The following is a 19,402-nucleotide window of genomic DNA, read 5'->3' on the forward strand; positions in this document are numbered from 1 at the left end:
ACTTTAAAATTGTATTGACTCAAACTTGTCAAGTTTTTATATTCTTTGATATTTATTTGAATGGCTAAATATTCTTAACCTTCTTTGTACATTTAAGTTTCATATTTGTATCTCATCATGCTTTAACTTTTCCTATTATTCCCAGTTCTTACCTAGTTAGTAAGTAGAGAGCAGAAAGGCAGACAAATTTACAGCTCTCTCTACATACCTGATAAGGGTTTTCTGAGATACTCTCCCAAGAGTCTTAGTACTTGTAAGACACCTGGAGATCTAAGACCATAATTTGTCTATAATTACAGAATTTAAAAGAATAAGTCCCAGAAATTCAACAAAAATCATACCTTATAAGTTACCTTTTAATTAATTTAAACTAACAGCCCTGCATGGAAGAGAACATTTATTTTAGAGATGTATATTAAGTATACATTATGGACATAATTCATGTAGCTCTCTAAAGGTGTTCGCAAACATCAAAGCACATGAGAGTTACTGTTTAACATATTGATTATGCTGTGTTAATTCTCAAAAGCCCATTTTTACATTTATAAGCCATATGATTTACCCAAGCTAAGTTTTGTGATGGTTCTTCCAGAGACTGATGAACCATGATAAAAGCAACCAATATTTTCAGAGAATTACTACTTAAGCATAGTTTCTTTAAAAATGCCTGCCAGAACAACCATATGAATATTCAGTCTGTCACCATGGTTAATGAGGTCTAAAAGGAAGAATCCTCTCCTAACTGAGAATCCAGGAACAATACCAAGAAGGAGTATATTTTTCTCAGGACAGAAATCTATGGATGTATCTGCCTTGGGTGTATATTTGGCAAGTCACTTCATCTCCCCTAATATCTGATTCCCAATTCAAAGAGGGGCAAAGGGCATTATTTCTAAAGAATTTTCTACTTCTGACGTTTTAAAAAAATTGATTTTTTATTTGATAAAGTTGATGTTACATTTTGTAAATTTAAGGTTTATAGTGTAACTCTGAAACATTTATATATTGTAGTATGTTCTTTGATATATTTAATGTAACATGATTGTATTGAAGCACTATTTATCACATTATATAACATTATAGTATGATATTATTTTCTATATTTATTATATTATGCATTATTTCTATGACCTATTTACTACTCATTTTATGCTTGTGCCCTTAAACACCATCAGTGTTATACACCACCCATACCCATTCCCTATAATGACCATTGCTGTACTCTCTACTTTTTTCTTTATAGTTTGACCTTTTTTGATTCCACATATAAGTGATAACATTCAGTACTTGTCTTTTTCTGTGTTATTGATCTCACTTTGCACAATGTGTTCAAGGTTCATCCAAGCTGTTGCACATGGTAGGCTATCCTTTCTTATAGTTGAATAATCCATTTTGTGTCCATTGTGTGTACACATACACACAACCCCATACATGTGCTTTTTATCCATTTATCTGTTGATGGGCGTTTGGGTGGTTTCCATATCTTGCCTATTGTGAATAATGCTGTGATAAACAAGAGTGTGCACAGATCTTGTTAAACCCTGTTTCATATCCTTTGGGCATATATCCAAAAGTGGAATTGCTACATCACATAGATATCAGCTCTGCCCTTTCAGAGCCTTCATTACAATATTATTTGAATGTAAAATGAAGGTCATAGAGTGTATGCATGTATATGAAAACTTAAGGTGAATTGAATCAAATTTCTTTCCTTCCATTTGCGTTTTCATTTAACATTAATATGGTTACTGTAGTATATAAATTATCTATTATATATGTAATTTTGATGCTGTCTTTTGGCCATATATCACATTTTTTATTTAATCATTTACCTTGCATTGAGCACAATTATGGACAAGTGAAAGAAAGACATGTAAAATTAATAATGAGCACTTGCATTTTGATTCTCAACATACTGGATATATGACTTCAAAATGTTATTTATCCCTACAATTTACTTTGAGATGTCAGTGTTATTAACAGCAATTTCACAGAGAAAATCTCCCTGAGGTTCAAGACCAATATCAACTTGTCAGTGGCTTAACCACTGTATACATTTTGGTTTCTGAGTCCACAGACCAGATTCTCCATAATGCTATATTATTTTCCTAAATGAATTAAAATTTTAAGATAATGTGACAAGTCCATGCATAGAGGTTTCAATAAAATGGTGTTCTTTGTGCTATGATACCCTTCATAGTTTTCAAATTCTCAGATCATGTGCTAAGGTGTCTAAGGCAGTGCTTCTCAAATCATCTTTTGTGAAGAAACAGGTTCTGCCCTCTTCCTCCCAAACCAACTCAATCGTTCAGGAATTGATTCTTTAGTAAATAAAAAATCATGCACTTGGATGTAGTATGATGGAAACATTATTAGAGAAGTTTCTAAACATTTACTCTCAATTTCTGCACCTAACCTGATGCAAACCATTAAGAGACAGTTCATGAACCTGTACTTCTCTGTGGAATATTTTTTTATTACTTTGGCAAATCCAAATATGAGTCGGTCATAATTCATGTCTTTAAGGAGCTTACAGTCTACTTAGTAACTTAAAACTGTACATAATTCACTAAATATGAGAAATAGTAACTACTAGAAATATAAAGCAAAACCTCACATATCTGGTAAAAATTAGTAAAATTTGGGCCTCCTTGGTGGCACAGGCGGTTGAATGCAGTGCTGTGAGGCTGTTCACAGCCTATGCGGTGCCAGTTCCATGCCTGCTGGCCACGGAGCAACCCACATGGTGTAGTAGACCTCTCCTGTCTCGCCCGCTGCTCCCCTCAGCAGTGTATTTCAGTCAGTCTGCCTGTTCTGTTCCCCCGCTCTGTCTCTGGTGAATCCTCTCATCCTCCCACACATCTGGCCTGTACCCCGGTTCTTGTATAAATAAATAAATCATAAAAAATTAGAAAATTTGAATACGCTATGTTTCAGAGGTGGAGAATGGTTTGTTTAGCAGTCTTGAAAATGGGATAGTTGAGAAACGAATAGTTTTATGTGACTAGAACTAGGGTATGTTAGTCTTGAAACAAAAATTTAAAGAATTTATTAGAAGTTGAGTTCCTGATTTTCATGTTAAACAATCTGTATTTTATGAAGAACATCACAGCTACTCTGGGAGGAAGCAGAACAGTATCAAATGCAGATACAAACTGGTGATAAAGAAAGCTTCACATGACAGCACCAGATTATTGTGTGGTCTCATTTGAGAAACCATAAACTTTTAGGTCAGTTTCAATGCTAAAGTAGAAATAAGATTCCATAACTTTGACTTCTACTAATGTATTAATATAATTATCATAATTCATGTTTTCTTCTGTTGTGTTTCAGATAGCAATGTCAACAAATTCAACAGAGACAGCAAATCACTCTACGGTGAGAGAATTTGTTTTCCTGGGACTCACCAATTCCTGGGAGATCCAACTTCTCCTCTTTGTATTCTCCTCCATGCTTTATGTGGCAAGCATGATGGGAAACTCCCTCATTATGTTCACTGTGATTTATGACCATCACTTACACTCGCCCATGTACTTTCTGTTGGCCAACCTCTCCTTCATTGACCTGGGGGTTTCTTCTGTCACTTCTCCCAAGATGATTTATGACCTTTTCAGGAAGCGTAAAGTCATCACCTTTAGTGGCTGCATTACTCAGATATTCTTCATCCACGTCATAGGTGGTGTGGAGATGGTACTACTCATTGCCATGGCCTTTGACAGATATGTGGCCATATGTAAGCCCCTCCACTACCTGACCATCATGAACCCACGAATGTGCATCTTCTTTTTTGTGACTGCCTGGATGGTTGGCTTTATCCACTCCATGACTCAGTTGGTTTTTGTGATAAACTTACCTTTCTGTGGTCCCAATGAGCTGGACAGTTTTTACTGTGACCTTCCTCGGCTCATCAAACTTGCCTGCACAGACACCTATAGACTAGAGCTCATGGTCACAGCAAACAGTGGATTCATCTCTATTGGCTCCTTCATCATACTGCTCATTTCTTATGTGGTCATCATTCTCACTGTTCAGAAACACTCTTCAGGTGGTTCATCCAAGGCTCTGTCCACACTTTCAGCTCACATCATGGTGGTAGTCTTGTTCTTTGGTCCACTGATATTTTTCTATGCATGGCCATCTCCCTCTATACACCTAGATAAGTTTCTGGGCATCTTTGATGCTGTTCTCACTCCTTTCCTTAATCCTCTCATTTACACATTCAGGAATCAAGAAATGAAGGTGGCAATGAAGAGAGCATGCAGACAGTTAGTGACCTTTACGAAGATCTCTAAGTGACACTTATATTGTGAAGAACACTTGTAATTGTTGGTGTTCATTACTGATGTTCAAACTCTGAAACTTTTTTGTCCTACCTTGATTTGGTTATACACACTGACTGAGTTTAGTTTTCTTTCACTTAGAAGGGAGGTTTATCACTTTTGAAAAGAGAGAAGTAGTTATATATGGATTAATTATAGTCGAAGATTATACTAATCTTTAGCCTTAATTCCTAAGGAATAATACTTCTTTCAAATAATTATTAGAAGTACAAATATAGCATCTGTCTCTCAGACAGGAATTCTACTTGCTGCAGATTGCTCATAGTCTTGCCCTCATTTGGGTGTCTGCCATGGCTGTGCGAGGGCAGTAGAATCTTTGACCCCATGCAGTGGGTTCACATCTTTGGGCAGAATCCATGTGACCTGTTCTTAGACAAAGAACTGTGAAAACACCAGAATTTTTTTCCTGATAAGCATGATACACAAATTCATTAAATGTTCATACCCCCACCCATGCTTTTTCCACACTACATTAAATTTATTGAGGTAAAGTAGATTTGCATCATTGTATCTGCTTTGGGGGTTATAGGCTTAAATCGCTACAAGTGTTTAGTTTCATATCCTACCTATCACCAGTGCCCCAATCACCCTCTACTATGTTCCTTTGGGCCCTTTGCCTCCCCTACTGTCACCATACCACCTTGGCCCTCTTGTTTCAGTTTTGCAGCTAGATGTTAACAGTTTACTATTGGTTTGGTTTTTATGGACCTTTTATGTTTCTCCATATTCCACATAAAATTGAGACTATTTGGTATTTCTCTTTCATGTTCTCACTTATTTTACTTAGCATTATCCTCTCCAGTGCCATCCATGTTGTTGCAAATGGCAAGGGTTCATTTTTTTCTTTATAGATGAGTAGTATTCTGTTATGTATATATCTCACATATTCCTAATCCATTCATCTGTCCTTGGACACTCAGGCTGCTACTATAGCTGTTATAATTAGGGCTATAATTAGGGCTATAAGCTATTATAATTGCTTCTCATTTTGATCTAGGCCATTCTTATGGGTATCAGATGGTATCTCGTTGTTGTTTTGATTTGCATTACCCTAACAATAAGAAATGATAAATCATTTTTTTCATGTGTCTATTGGTCATCTGTAAGTCTCTTTTGAGAACTATTTAGCTCTTCTGTCCATTTTTTTGGCTAAGTTGCATGAATTCTTTAGATATTTTGGAGTATCAATCCTTTGTCAGCTGTGTTATGTGTAAATCTTTTCTTTCTTTTGTTTTACTTTTGGTTTTGCTGTGCAGAAGCTTTTTAGTTTGACATAATCTTGTTTATTCATATTTGCCTTTGAGTCTTTTTGCATTTAATTACCAAAGACACCTCTGAAGACAATGCTGTGAAGAGTTTTAGTTATTTTTTTTTTGTTTACTGTATTTTATAGTTTCAGTTCTTATATCCTTGTCTTTAGTCCATTTTGAGTTAATTTTTGTGAAATGTGTGAAATTGTGAACTAATTTCAAGCTTTTGTCTGTGGTTGTCCAGTTTTCCCAACATCATTTGATGAAGAGACTTCCTTTCTGCAGTGCATACTCTTGGCTCCTTGTCATAGAGTAAATGTTCACAGATGTTCATAGTGGGGCATTTGAGGGGTACTCAATGCTATTATATTGATCTGCATGTATGTTTTTGTTCCAATACAATATTTCTTTAGTCCCTATAGCTTAGTAGAATTTGAAGCCCATGTTGACCAATTTCTAATTAAAGGCGATCATTTCCTTATTTACTTTTTTTTTTCTGGTTGGCCCATCCATTTGTGAAAGTGGGGGACTTAAGTCCCTAATGAATATTGTGTTGCTGACACTGTCTGAGACATACATCGAGATTGGATATCAAAATTTCTTTTTTTCTTCCTGGAAAATAAGATGAATAGATAAAGAAACAACCTAACAAAGCACATTATTTCCCATTTGAGAGAATGGTTTATATACTATTTGCTATAAATATGTACCATCATCTAAGTAGCTGAAACAACAGAAATCATTGTCTCAGGTTCTGGAACTAGATGTTCAAAATTAAGGTGTTGACAGGTTGTCTCCTTAAAGGACTGTGAGGGAATGATTAGTTCCAGGTTTCTTTCATTGATTTGTAGATTATTCTCTTTTCTCTGTATCTTTTCACATACTCTTGTCTCGATGCATGCCTTCACAGTGACCAAATGTTCCCCTTTAAAGGACATGGGGGCCATCCATGTTGCTGCAAATTGCATGTGTTTATCTTTTTTGAATGCTGAGTAATATTCCATGGTATATATGTACCACATCTTCTTGATCCACTCATCTATTTTTGGGCATTTGGGTTGTTTCCAAAGCTTAGCTATTGTAAACAGTGCTGCTATAAACATAGGGGTGCAGGTGTTCTTTGGAATTGATGTTTCTGTGTCCTTTGGGTAAATACCTAGGAGTGGAATTGCTGGATCATATGGAAGCTCTATGTTTAGTAGGTCCAGAAATCTCCACACAGCTCTCCACAGTGGTTGGACCAGTTTGCACTGGAAGGGATCATGCTCAGCGAAATAAGCCAAAAAGAAAAAGAAAAATACCGGATGGTCTCACTCATAGCAGGGATATAGAAAACTTAAATAAGGGACCAGGAAAATGAATAACTATAAGAAAGTGAAAATCAAAATCAACAAAAAACTATGAACCAGAGACACTTTTAGGGGGGCGGGGGCGGGAGGGGAGGGATTGCGGTCAGAATGGGGGGGGCTGCAATTGTATGGGGAATATAAAAATAAAATTTATTATTTAAAAAAAAATAAAGGACATGGGGGGCCTCCCTGTTGGTATAAGGGGTTAAACACCGCACTATGAAGCAATCTGCAGCCTCTGTAGCACGAGTTCGATCCTTGGCTGTCCAGGGAGCAATAAACATGGCACAGCAGACCTCAGCAGTGTATTTTAGTCCGTCGCCTGTTCTGTGCCCCACTCTGTCTCTGGTGAATCCTCTAACGCCCCTGCATCCCTGGCCTGTACTCCAGCTCTTGTATGCATAAATAAATCTTTAAAAAAATAAAAATAAGGCTTTAAAAAATTAAAGGACATGGATCATGAAGGACACTCCAGGTAGATGGCATCACAGGAAATTCCCTGCTTTTCTCTGGGGAGAATGGATGAGGGCAGATAACACTGAACTCAGAAGTTCTTATGATATGGGGTGAAACCAGATTACCTCATGATCACCAGGGACTAACATTAACCAAATATGCCTGAAGAGACAAGAATTAAAATAATCTCTGGAGGACCTCCCCTGGTGGCGGAATGGTTGAGCTGCCTGTGGCCTCCACAGTGCTGGTTCTATCCCTAGCCACTGGCGAGGGTTCCACATGGCGTGAAGACCTCTCCTGCTGTTCCTGCTGCTCCCTTCAGCAGTGTACTTCGGTCCATCTGCCTGTTCTGCTCCACACTCTGGCTCTGGTGAATTCTCTCACCCTCCCACGCTTCTGACTGCACCCAGTATTGTATAAATAAATAAATAAATCTTAAAAAAAGAATACATTTTAAAAAATTAATCTCTGGGTAAAAGAAGAGTAGGGAAAGAGATATCCACTATAGTGGAGAGCATGGTTCAAAGAGTGGACCCACAAATTTATAGCTAACACCATTCTCAATGATGAGAAACTAAAAACTTTTCCTCTAATATCTGGTACAAGAAAAGGATGTCCATTTTCACCACTACTACTTGTAATGTAAATCCCATCTAGTGTAATTAGGCAAAAGAATATAAAAGGAATTGAAATTGAGAAAGAAGTAAAGCTGTCATTATTTGCAGATGACATGATAATACAGATAGAGAACCCTAAAGATTCCATTCAAAAACTAACTGAAACAATAAATCAATTCAGCAAAGTGGCAGGATATGCAATCAATACACAAGCATCAGTTGCCTTCCTATATGCAAACAATGAGCCTAAGGAGGAAGAAATTAAGGAAGCAATCCCAATTTTATTTACATCAAGAAGAATTAAATATCTAAGAGTAAACTTGACAAATGAGGTGATGGATCTATAAAATGAAAACTGTGACATACTTAGAAGAAACAGAAGATTCCTAGAAATGGAAAGATAGCACCCTCATGGATTGGAAGAATTAACATTACAAAATGACCATCCTTCCCAAAGCAATATGCAGAGTCAATGCTGCCGGGGACCAGCCTCCGGCAAAACGTCTTGCCAGGGGTTCCTGAAAGGATGAGACGGCCTAGGCGAAAACGAAAGGGCTGAAACTTAAGGGCTGAGGGGAAGGGGATGAGGTAGAATCAGGAGACACTGACACTTGGTGAGGTGCTAGTATCTTCTGCCGAGAGACTCAGCAGGTCTTTTTTTATTTATTATTAGTAATAATAATAAAAAAATACATTATTATGTGTAAAGCAAAAACAATTAGTATGTTTCCCATAGACTACTGGCCCCTACAGGTCTCAGCTAAACGGCAGCTTTCAAGGTTAATAAATAATAAACCAGACCTAACATTAAAACTACTTATTTTTTTATTTAGACAATTATTTAAAACAGTGAATAACCACCAGTGCATCCCTATCAGCTAAAGCCTAAGCATCAAAAAACTCTTCTATTCACATGACCTTCAGCCGGAGACCAACTGCTGCTTAGTTATCAGAACTTTTTCTACCTAGAAATTTTTTAACTCAAATAGCTTCATATTAAAAACTTTCCCAAAAAACTTTAAAAAAAAACAAAATAAAAGGACCTACTATAATTATTGTATTGTAATGCTTGTCAGGCATGTTCAATAACTTGTCTCCCATTGTCAAGTGAGCCAAACAGCCCAACAACTAATTTCTAAACAAACAATTTTTCGTGCTGTTTACTTACAGTATGCTGATACATATAATTTATTGCCTAATATACTTTTTGATAAATTTTTCTCTATGTCCATGAACAAAAAGCAAAGGGATGTCAGATCTTCAGCCCCACGGTGTGAGGCCCTTTCTCTTAGCTGCTTGTCAGTATCCTATCTGGCTGGGGCAACAAGACCTCCTGCAGCATCTCCCCCTTTTTTGTTTTTGACCATTATTTTTATGGCGATGAAGATTGAATATATGGATGTTGGAATGCAGTCTCAGATGAAAATTTTACCGGGTTTTAGTGTGAAAGAAAATCAGTCCCTCCAGGTATTGTCCATTGTAGAAAGCAAAAGTCCTCCATTTCTGGAAAAACAGCTCATTAGTCCAAGCAAAAAAATTTAGAGACATTAGCCAAAACAAGACAGCAAATATGTCAAAATCTCAGAAAAAAAAAATTTTGAAATGGTTCAATTTATGTAAAATACAAATTTTCCCAACCTTGATCCCAAACTTTATTAGTATAGTAAAAGTTTGTAAACTAAATTTACTTTTAAACCATATTACCTATTTTTGCATACAATCACAGGGCAGAATAACTAAACAGTAATTTCAGCTGGTTTTGTTGGAACACTCCATATATGATTAGAGCAAACTGTCCAGTCCATGTAGGCTTCAGGAACAAAGTTGGTCTCATCAGACTCCACCTGGGCTTTCCTCTCCATGAGGGTACCAGGGACTTTTCGTTGGCTGGGTTGTCCAGTCCTGCCAATGGAGGCAAGCTTCCTCACCTTCTCTGGAGGTTTCTGGAACCCTACAAACAAAGCAAACAGGTTCTCCTCTTTTTGGTTCAGCTCTGTTTTAACTTTTTGGAAGAACTCCACACAAAGCCACACAATTAAACTCATGTCCAAATTTGTTTGTTTAAACAGACAAAATCCCTATGGAAGTTATGTAAAAATAGACTCTGAGATAAGTAGTAAAAGATTACTACTACTATTTTTATGCTGTGTTGGTATCAAGGGGAGAGAAAATGCAAACACAAGTTAGCTTTTCTGAAAAAATAATTGCAAACTTGCTGCAGATCCTGATCACCAAAACAAGAAAACTTTGTGGATTCAGAACAAAATGCAAAAAAAAAAAAAAATTACCAGTATTATGTCAAAGAAAACTTAGTAAATATCAGGTGCATTTCCAGGTCTATTCAGTCCTTAGTAGGAAAGTTTTACTCTCAACAGTTTCATCAATAGGAATCCATTGAGGTCTTTTTTTTTCCCTATTTTTCCAGAAACAATTTCTGTAATAACAATCAGTAAACAATAAATAATCAATAATCAATAAACAATGGAAATATACAATATTACAAGGTGACAATCACCACTGACAATTTGCATACATATTAGGTACTGAAAGATATTATACACATTTTAGAAAACCAGTGTTAATATTTCTGTACATGCCAAAGTTTTATTATTTTTCCCAAATGACAATGCTTCCTTTTCAGTTTTACTACACTAGGTAAGCCAAATAGAACAAATTCATCTAACGCCTTTCCCAGGAGGAAAGGGAGAAACTTTGTGGAGTGTCTCAGGAGCTCTACTGAGGTTCCACAAAATTTCCTTGCATCAGCCAAATGACAGGCTACCAGATTTGAAATTGAATTTAGATTTTTAGGAAGCTTTGCCATAAGCATCAGAAAAACAACAGAAACAACAACACAAAATTTCCATGAAGGCACCGGTTTAGTCCAGCACCACAATGTTGACAACTTCACTGAAATGGCCTGTGTTGACAACTTCACTGAAATGGCCTGTGTGGACAACTTCACTGAAACGGCCTGTGTGGCCACACGAAAGCAAGATTTAGTATTAATTAGTCCTTTTTCCATCAAATGAATAAATTGATCAAATAATGTAACACAGCCAAATTTCCAACACATATCATTGTTTCTCTTCAAACCCATTATTTGTAGGTTTTATAAAGCAAGGCAAATAAAATTTACTTTCCTCAAACCTTCTACAACTTACTACATACCCTCAATTTTAGCTTTTTTTTCTATTTTTCCACATTCTGGTACAACCAGACATTTTAATTTTAAGACAAAACTACTTTTTCTTACCTTTTATTTTAATTAACCATCAGTCATCAATTTTTTTTTTTTTTTTTTTAGACATCACTGAAACTTTCAACAAATTTTGATGGTGGTTTTCTTTTAGTAGTCCAGAACATAAGGAGGTGCTTTGTGTGTTCACCACCCCAAAATGTTACTTTAAACATTGCAGATTTTTAAAATTGACTTAAAAACAGTATAACTTAGTTGCACTTGGTAAAGTTAATATGACAAAAAAAAAATTTTTACATATACATACATAAATGCATATATATATATATGTTTTTAGTCAAGGAAAGAAAAATACTTTAAAGATACATTTACACATAGTAGATTATTAATATTTAACATAACTTTTAGGCATATATGTTTTGAATTATATTATAAAATTTGAACTAGTTTTTGCATATTAAAAATTTTGGAAGATGATGTCAAAATTTGTTTTTATGAGAATTTATATAGGCGCCATTTATTATTAGTCCTCCGGAGGTAAAAAACAAAACAAAACAAAAACACAAAAGCAGACACAAACAGACACAGAGATTTCTTGATATACATATAAATTTTTGGCCATGTGTATATATTTTAAAATATAGTTATTTTACCAATATGTGTGAAGATACTGAGGTTTAGATTTTAGCTCAAAAATGTCTATATTACCACTTTATATTTTACCATGTAGTTTTAACAAGAAACTTAACCTTTTACAGTTTTAATAAGTAAATTTAAAAGCTTTTATTCAACCAATAAGTATTTTGTATAGCTTGTTAACAAGTCAAAAGTAACTCAACAGTTTTTGCCTAAGACAATTTAGACTTTAAAATCAGAGAAACACAGGGAAATAGAATTATTTTTGTAGAATGAACCAAAATAATTTTTTAAGGTGGACAATAGCAAAGTTTAGTCCCCCACAGCAGGAAGGCAGTAGAGACCTGCCAGTGATCTCAACACTGGAGAAAAAGTCCAGGCAGCTGCTTGTTGAGATCAAGGACAGCCTCCACGAGCCCACTGAAGTGGGTTTATACTATTTTAATAAAAACCTTTTAGTTATATTATAGTCATATAATTTTACATAGTCATATTTAACCATTTTTTATTACTTTACCAATTGTGAATGAACTTTGAATACTATTATTTAGAAATGCCTTATTTATTTATTTATTTATTTATTTTAAAAGAAACAAATGGCAAAACTCCACCAGGGGGAACCTAGCCTCCTCCCCAAATAATTAACAGGAAAAGATTGGAGCATTTTTTCTTTTATTTAAGATTATGACACATTATTTCTTACTTGTTTTTGAGTTTTTATTTTTATCTCAACAATTTTAGCCATGTCAGGGCTGGAAATTTGGGCTGGATTTTGGAATGGTCTCATAATTGGGAGCCGATGCCTTTGTAAAGAGGTCACTATTGGCTCTAGAATCAACTTTTAGCTTTTGAAAAACAATTTTACTATTCCAAGAATCCTGATCACTTTTTCTAATACTGTTTTGTTAATACGGGGCTGTCAGCTGAGTCCTCTTTGATGTCCTTTAGGCATGCAGACAGCCATGATTTTTTTTTGTCTTTTGGAAACCAAGAACAACACATCTCAACAAAATTTAGGAAACTAGCCAATTGCGCATGAGAGGCCTTAAGGCCTCTCTTAACAAGTATACTTATATCAATAAAGAGTCCTCTTTCCTTAGACTCAATATGGCCCAATGCTTCTCAACGATAAGACACTCACTCGCCTTATCACGTAATAAGATACTCACTGGCCTTATTACGGTTCTGACTTACTGCTTCCCTCAAACCTGCTTTCTCTACAGGCGGGTATGCGCCCTACCCTATGGAGCAGATCCTAGCCATCCCCGCACAGGAAAGAAATCTTACCTTTCAAGTCCCTGTTCGGGCGCCTTGGCTGATGCAAGGAAATTTTGTGGAACCTCAGTAGAGCTCCTGAGACACTCCACAAAGTTTCTCCCTTTCCTCCTGGGAAAGGCGTTAGATGAATTTGTTCTATTTGGCTTACCTAGTGTAGTAAAACTGAAAAGGAAGCATTGTCATTTGGGAAAAATAATAAAACTTTGGCATGTACAGAAATATTAACACTGGTTTTCTAAAATGTGTATAATACCTTTCAGTACCTAATATGTATGCAAATTGTCAGTGGTGATTGTCACCTTGTAATATTGTATATTTCCATTGTTTATTGATTATTGATTATTTATTGTTTACTGATTGTTATTACAGAAATTGTTTCTGGAAAAATAGGGAAAAAAAAAGACCTCAATGGATTCCTATTGATGAAACTGTTGAGAGTAAAACTTTCCTACTAAGGACTGAATAGACCTGGAAATGCACCTGATATTTACTAAGTTTTCTTTGACATAATACTGGTAATTTTTTTTTTTTTTGCATTTTGTTCTGAATCCACAAAGTTTTCTTGTTTTGGTGATCAGGATCTGCAGCAAGTTTGCAATTATTTTTTCAGAAAAGCTAACTTGTGTTTGCATTTTCTCTCCCCTTGATACCAACACAGCATAAAAATAGTAGTAGTAATCTTTTACTACTTATCTCAGAGTCTATTTTTACATAACTTCCATAGGGATTTTGTCTGTTTAAACAAACAAATTTGGACATGAGTTTAATTGTGTGGCTTTGTGTGGAGTTCTTCCAAAAAGTTAAAACAGAGCTGAACCAAAAAGAGGAGAACCTGTTTGCTTTGTTTGTAGGGTTCCAGAAACCTCCAGAGAAGGTGAGGAAGCTTGCCTCCATTGGCAGGACTGGACAACCCAGCCAACGAAAAGTCCCTGGTACCCTCATGGAGAGGAAAGCCCAGGTGGAGTCTGATGAGACCAACTTTGTTCCTGAAGCCTACATGGACTGGACAGTTTGCTCTAATCATATATGGAGTGTTCCAACAAAACCAGCTGAAATTACTGTTTAGTTATTCTGCCCTGTGATTGTATGCAAAAATAGGTAATATGGTTTAAAAGTAAATTTAGTTTACAAACTTTTACTATACTAATAAAGTTTGGGATCAAGGTTGGGAAAATTTGTATTTTACATAAATTGAACCATTTCAAAATTTTTTTTTTCTGAGATTTTGACATATTTGCTGTCTTGTTTTGGCTAATGTCTCTAAATTTTTTTGCTTGGACTAATGAGCTGTTTTTCCAGAAATGGAGGACTTTTGCTTTCTACAATGGACAATACCTGGAGGGACTGATTTTCTTTCACACTAAAACCCGGTAAAATTTTCATCTGAGACTGCATTCCAACATCCATATATTCAATCTTCATCGCCATAAAAATAATGGTCAAAAACAAAAAAGGGGGAGATGCTGCAGGAGGTCTTGTTGCCCCAGCCAGATAGGATACTGACAAGCAGCTAAGAGAAAGGGCCTCACACCGTGGGGCTGAAGATCTGACATCCCTTTGCTTTTTGTTCATGGACATAGAGAAAAATTTATCAAAAAGTATATTAGGCAATAAATTATATGTATCAGCATACTGTAAGTAAACAGCACGAAAAATTGTTTGTTTAGAGATTAGTTGTTGGGCTGTTTGGCTCACTTGACAATGGGAGACAAGTTATTGAACATGCCTGACAAGCATTACAATACAATAATCATAGTAGGTCCTTCTATTTTGTTTTCTCTTAAAGTTTCTTGGGAAAGTTTTTAATATGAAGCTATTTGAGTTAAAAAATTTCTAGGTAGAAAAAGTTCTGATAACTAAGCAGCAGCTGGTCTCCGGCTGAAGGTCATGTGAATAGAAGAGTCCTTTGATGCTTAGGCTTTAGCTGATAGGGATGCACTGGTGGTTATTCACTGTTTTAAATAATTGTCTAAATAAAAAAATAAGTAGCTTTAATGTTAGGTCTGGTTTATTATCTATTAACCTTGAAAGCTGCCGTCTAGCTGAGACCTGTAGGGGCCAGTAGTCTATGGGAAACATAATATACTAATTGTTTTTGCTTTACACATAATAATGTATTTCCTTATTATTATTACTAATAATAAATAAAAAAAGACCTGCTGAGTCTCTCGGCAGAAGATACTAGCACCTCACCAAGTGTCAGTGTCTCCTCATTCTACCTCATCCCCTTCCCCTCAGCCCCTAAGTTTCAGATCTTTCGTTTTCGCCTAGGCCGTCTCATCCTTTCAGGAACCCCTGGCAAGACGTTTTGCCGGAGGCTGGTCCCCGGCACAATGCAATCTCTAACAAAGTTTCATTGGAATTCTTCAAATAAATAGAACAAATATTACTGAAATTCATATAGAACCACAGAAGACCCTGACTAGCTAAAGCAAACCTGACACAAAAGAAGAAAATGTGGTTATCAGACCCCTATAGTACAAAGCTATAATTATCAAAATAGAATGGTCCTGGAACAAAAGCAGACACACAGACCAATGGAATATAAAAATGGGGATTAGGGTTATGAGAATGATGTTTCATTCTGATTAACTTTCATTTTCTCCTCTATCTCATTCATAATAAATCCACTGTACATGGCTAACATTTTTAGGTTTATTCTCCAAAGATACCCATATTAATTACTCTAGGGTGCTCAATTTCCTCATTTTTGGGCACTATTTGCCCTGTCCTGCTTGTTTCCAAATGTAAAAGACAAGAATGGATTCAGAGGGTAAAGGATAGTTTCAAATGTCTCTTCCGTTTTAATCTCACAATCTTTCTTCTATTTGTTTTGTGGCTTGAGAATTTGATCTTAATGGGCTGCATCAACAGGTTGCCTTGTCTCTATTTTTTGGTTTGTTTGGCCAATGTGTAGCTTTAGTAAATGAACCGATGAGGGAAGATGATGACTAAGATCAGGTCATTGGAATTTATTCCTTCTCCTTAAGATCAAGTAGGCTAGCTATATTTTTCTGTTGTGATTCTCTCAGCACAATTCTTTATTTCTAGGCTTTATATCCAGTTTCTGTCCTTGTCCCTTTATCTTAAGAGTTGTAATTTTGGACCTGTCATTATTAACCTGATATATTCCCCTTTCCCCTTGCATCCATTCATGCTTTGTAAAATTCACCTTTTAAAACTCTTTTCCAATTACCTGACTTCACTGTGCTAACTTTTGTCCTGGCTAGATCCTGACTCATACAAGTGTACGAAAGTGAAAGAATACTGTTTTCTCATCTAACAACCTTGTATTTTAACTAAAAATACTGAAGTAATTTTTGAAAAAGTTTTATCATGTTTTATTTAGATACAAATATACCAAATGCTGTTTTGCTAGTCATAGTTTCAATCTGCAGTGTGCAGTATTTGTGTTTAATTATTTAGTCTGTATTTGCTTTTTAGTGACATCAGAGAATATGACTATGTATGGATGTAACATAACTTCCTTAATTCAACTTTAAATGATACATTAAATGTATATTTCAGTTGTTTTACTTTTAAACTCTATTCATAGAACTTCTGTGGAACTAAATTTCTGTGTACTCATAATTACTCAATACGTGTTCCTTAACAATTACAGTCATTATGTATAGTACTACAATTTAAATAATACTCAGAATTAAGTATCTAAGCTATTTTGGGTATGATCAAGATGGCTGCAGTTAATTTTTTGAGTTAATATTTACTTATTTTCAGGTAGTTGTCACTTGTATTTGGCAACTACCAGAATTTGTAAAATATACAGAACATTGGCACAAAAATATTAAGCATAAAGTGAAGATTCTACTCTTATTTTCTATTCTTCTCTAAGGTATTATTATGAGCTTTTTTGGACATTTGGATGCTCTGGTCAAACCAAATAAGTCCCTAGGGACCAAGTCCCTTGACCCATGAATTCCTTCTAGACACAAGTCTTTGTAGTATCACCTGATTACTCTTAAAGAGCTCCTAATCAGTTTCATTTCCACATATGGTGAGAGTTAATGGCACTTTGCATTAGAAGTTATAGGGAAATCTAAGACTCCATGAAGATGTTCTTTTCTTTATCAGATAAATGGAAGAGTGGGGATTTTTAACTATAAGGAAACTAGATCTAGTGTCAGAGATTATTCCTTTATTGGCATTGCTATGGATGAGAGTCACATTCTCAAGTGCATGAATGATTTCTGTGCAGAGAGATAGTGTCCAGGGTAACAAACTGACTAGAAGTGGAGAATAATTTTGAAAAGGTGTATTTACATGTTGGAGAAGGTTAACTTAAGCTGACTTTTATCTAGAGTTACACAGTAGTAGGGTGTGAAAAACATTAGTCAAATGGCTTATAATGTTTGGAATCAACTCTGTTGCCAGTGATAATTATATGAATTGCTCTCATTCTGCAATTTACTAAACAGGTAAGAAAAACTGGTGATTCAAGACATCAATAAAATAGGGGTTTAATAATTTTTTTCCAAAAAGAGATGAAGTACAAAGTGATGACATTATGTGAAAAGGAAAGCAAATTTATTAAGTAATGGTAGCATTTGCAAGATAGGAGTGTCTTGCAGGTATCTGAATAGAAGTGTGATCCGAAGACCCAAAATTGACTAAATTATTTCCAATGTAAATGTTATGTCAAATTATGTGGAAATTTACAAACAGAATGGAAACTACTTGCAACCCCCTTATTTTGACCCCAATCCCTCCCCTCCCGCCCCCTACCCCCCAGAGAGTGTAAGACATAAGATTAGTTTTTCTGCTATCTTAAGTGTGTCAAAACTTTACAACTTTATGTGTAGTTAGAGAAAAGTTGATAAATGTGATTTTTTTTCTGGGGATGGGGGATATGAGAAAGAGACTGTAAGGGGAAACATATAACAAGGATTACATTTTTGAGTCTTGGAAACAGAAGGTGAAGAGGGTATCAGCTTGTTGAGATCATACATGTGAAAATTTAATCAGAAGGACACTAAAAACAATTTATATTGTACACAGTTATAAAGAGTGAAAAGAATGGTTTTAAGTAGTGGGAGGCTGGATTTTACCTAGATGAAAAAGGATTTTGTGACCATTTGAAAGATAAAATTCAGGATATTTAGTTAAGGGAGGTTCTAACCTGTCAGTATCTTCAGACTGAGAATGAAATTTGTATGAATGGTGGTTCAGATTCTCAAACTTAGAAGATATCTTTAGATCTCTCACATCTTTTTTTTAAATAATAATTCTATTCTTTTTTTTTAAGATTTATTTATTTATTTATACAAACACTGGGTACAGTCAGAAGCGTGGGAGGGTGAGAGAATTCACCAGAGCCAGAGTGGGGAGCAGAGCAGGCAGAAGGACTGAGGGGAGCAGCGGGCAGCAGGAGAGGTCTGCGCCCCATGCGGGACCCTCCTCAGGTGGCCGGGAGCAGCAGGGGATCGAACTGGTGCCGCAGAGGCTGCGGGCAGCTACGCAACCCAGCGCTCAACCGTTGCGCCTCTGGGGAGGCCCGATCTCTCACATCTTGATGATTCTATTATTTGTAAACCGGACATCAACAATTCATTAATCTATAATAATTAAATGTCTGAGAATGTGTTTCTGGAGAATAGATTAATTCTATGTGGGTCAAAGAGAAAGGACTCATCATAATGAAATACAAAGAGCTAATACATTAAAATGAATGGTTATAGCTAATATAATTGAGAAAAACAAACTTTGTCTTTAGAGTAAAACCAACTTATCAGTAAAGGTGGCTTTAGAATATATTGTGGAAGGTTATTGTAAGTATTTGATGACTTCCAGATAAAAACTTCACCTTAGTGTCTCCATCAAGTATCCTTTTTTTAAAAAAAAAAAATATATTTATTTATTTTTATACAAGAACCAGGGTATAGGCCAGATATGCAGGAGGGTGAGATGATTCACCACAGAGCAGGTAACAGAACAGGCAGACTGATCCTTTTATGGCTATTGCTCAGGATGGAAAATTGGGTCTTAACTGTGCATCAAGTTGACTGAAGCCTTTAATATGTGAGTTTCACACATTAAACTGGGAGACTTCCTAAGTTCTCTGATATTTGATCATGTATATCCCCTCCGTTTAGTCCATAAGGGAAAATTTCTTACCTTTTCCCCCCAATTTTCTTTTTTTCTAGTACTGATCCCTCAGTAACTGAAAATCACTCAGTGTTATACACTCAGTGTTATACACTCAGTGTTACTAGTTTCTACATATTTATTAGTATCTTCTCCTTTACTGAAATTCCCAGTT

The 19,402-nt window shown here is 35.7% G+C and overlaps 1 protein-coding gene across 1 annotated transcript; it reads left to right on the plus strand.

Moving 5' to 3' along the window:
• Positions 1 to 3,468: 3,468 nt before the first annotated feature.
• On the plus strand, positions 3,469 to 4,296 carry LOC311175286 (olfactory receptor 4F3/4F16/4F29-like; the record flags this gene model as incomplete). The annotated part of the gene is made up of 1 exon (XM_084240183.1): positions 3,469 to 4,296. One exon carries the CDS (start codon positions 3,469 to 3,471, stop codon positions 4,294 to 4,296), a length of 828 nt encoding a protein of 275 aa, XP_084096309.1.
• Positions 4,297 to 19,402: the final 15,106 nt, after the last annotated feature.

This window comes from Talpa europaea (assembly GCF_964194135.1).
Source record: "Talpa europaea genome assembly, chromosome: 8".
Taxonomy (NCBI): Eukaryota; Metazoa; Chordata; class Mammalia; order Eulipotyphla; family Talpidae; genus Talpa; species Talpa europaea.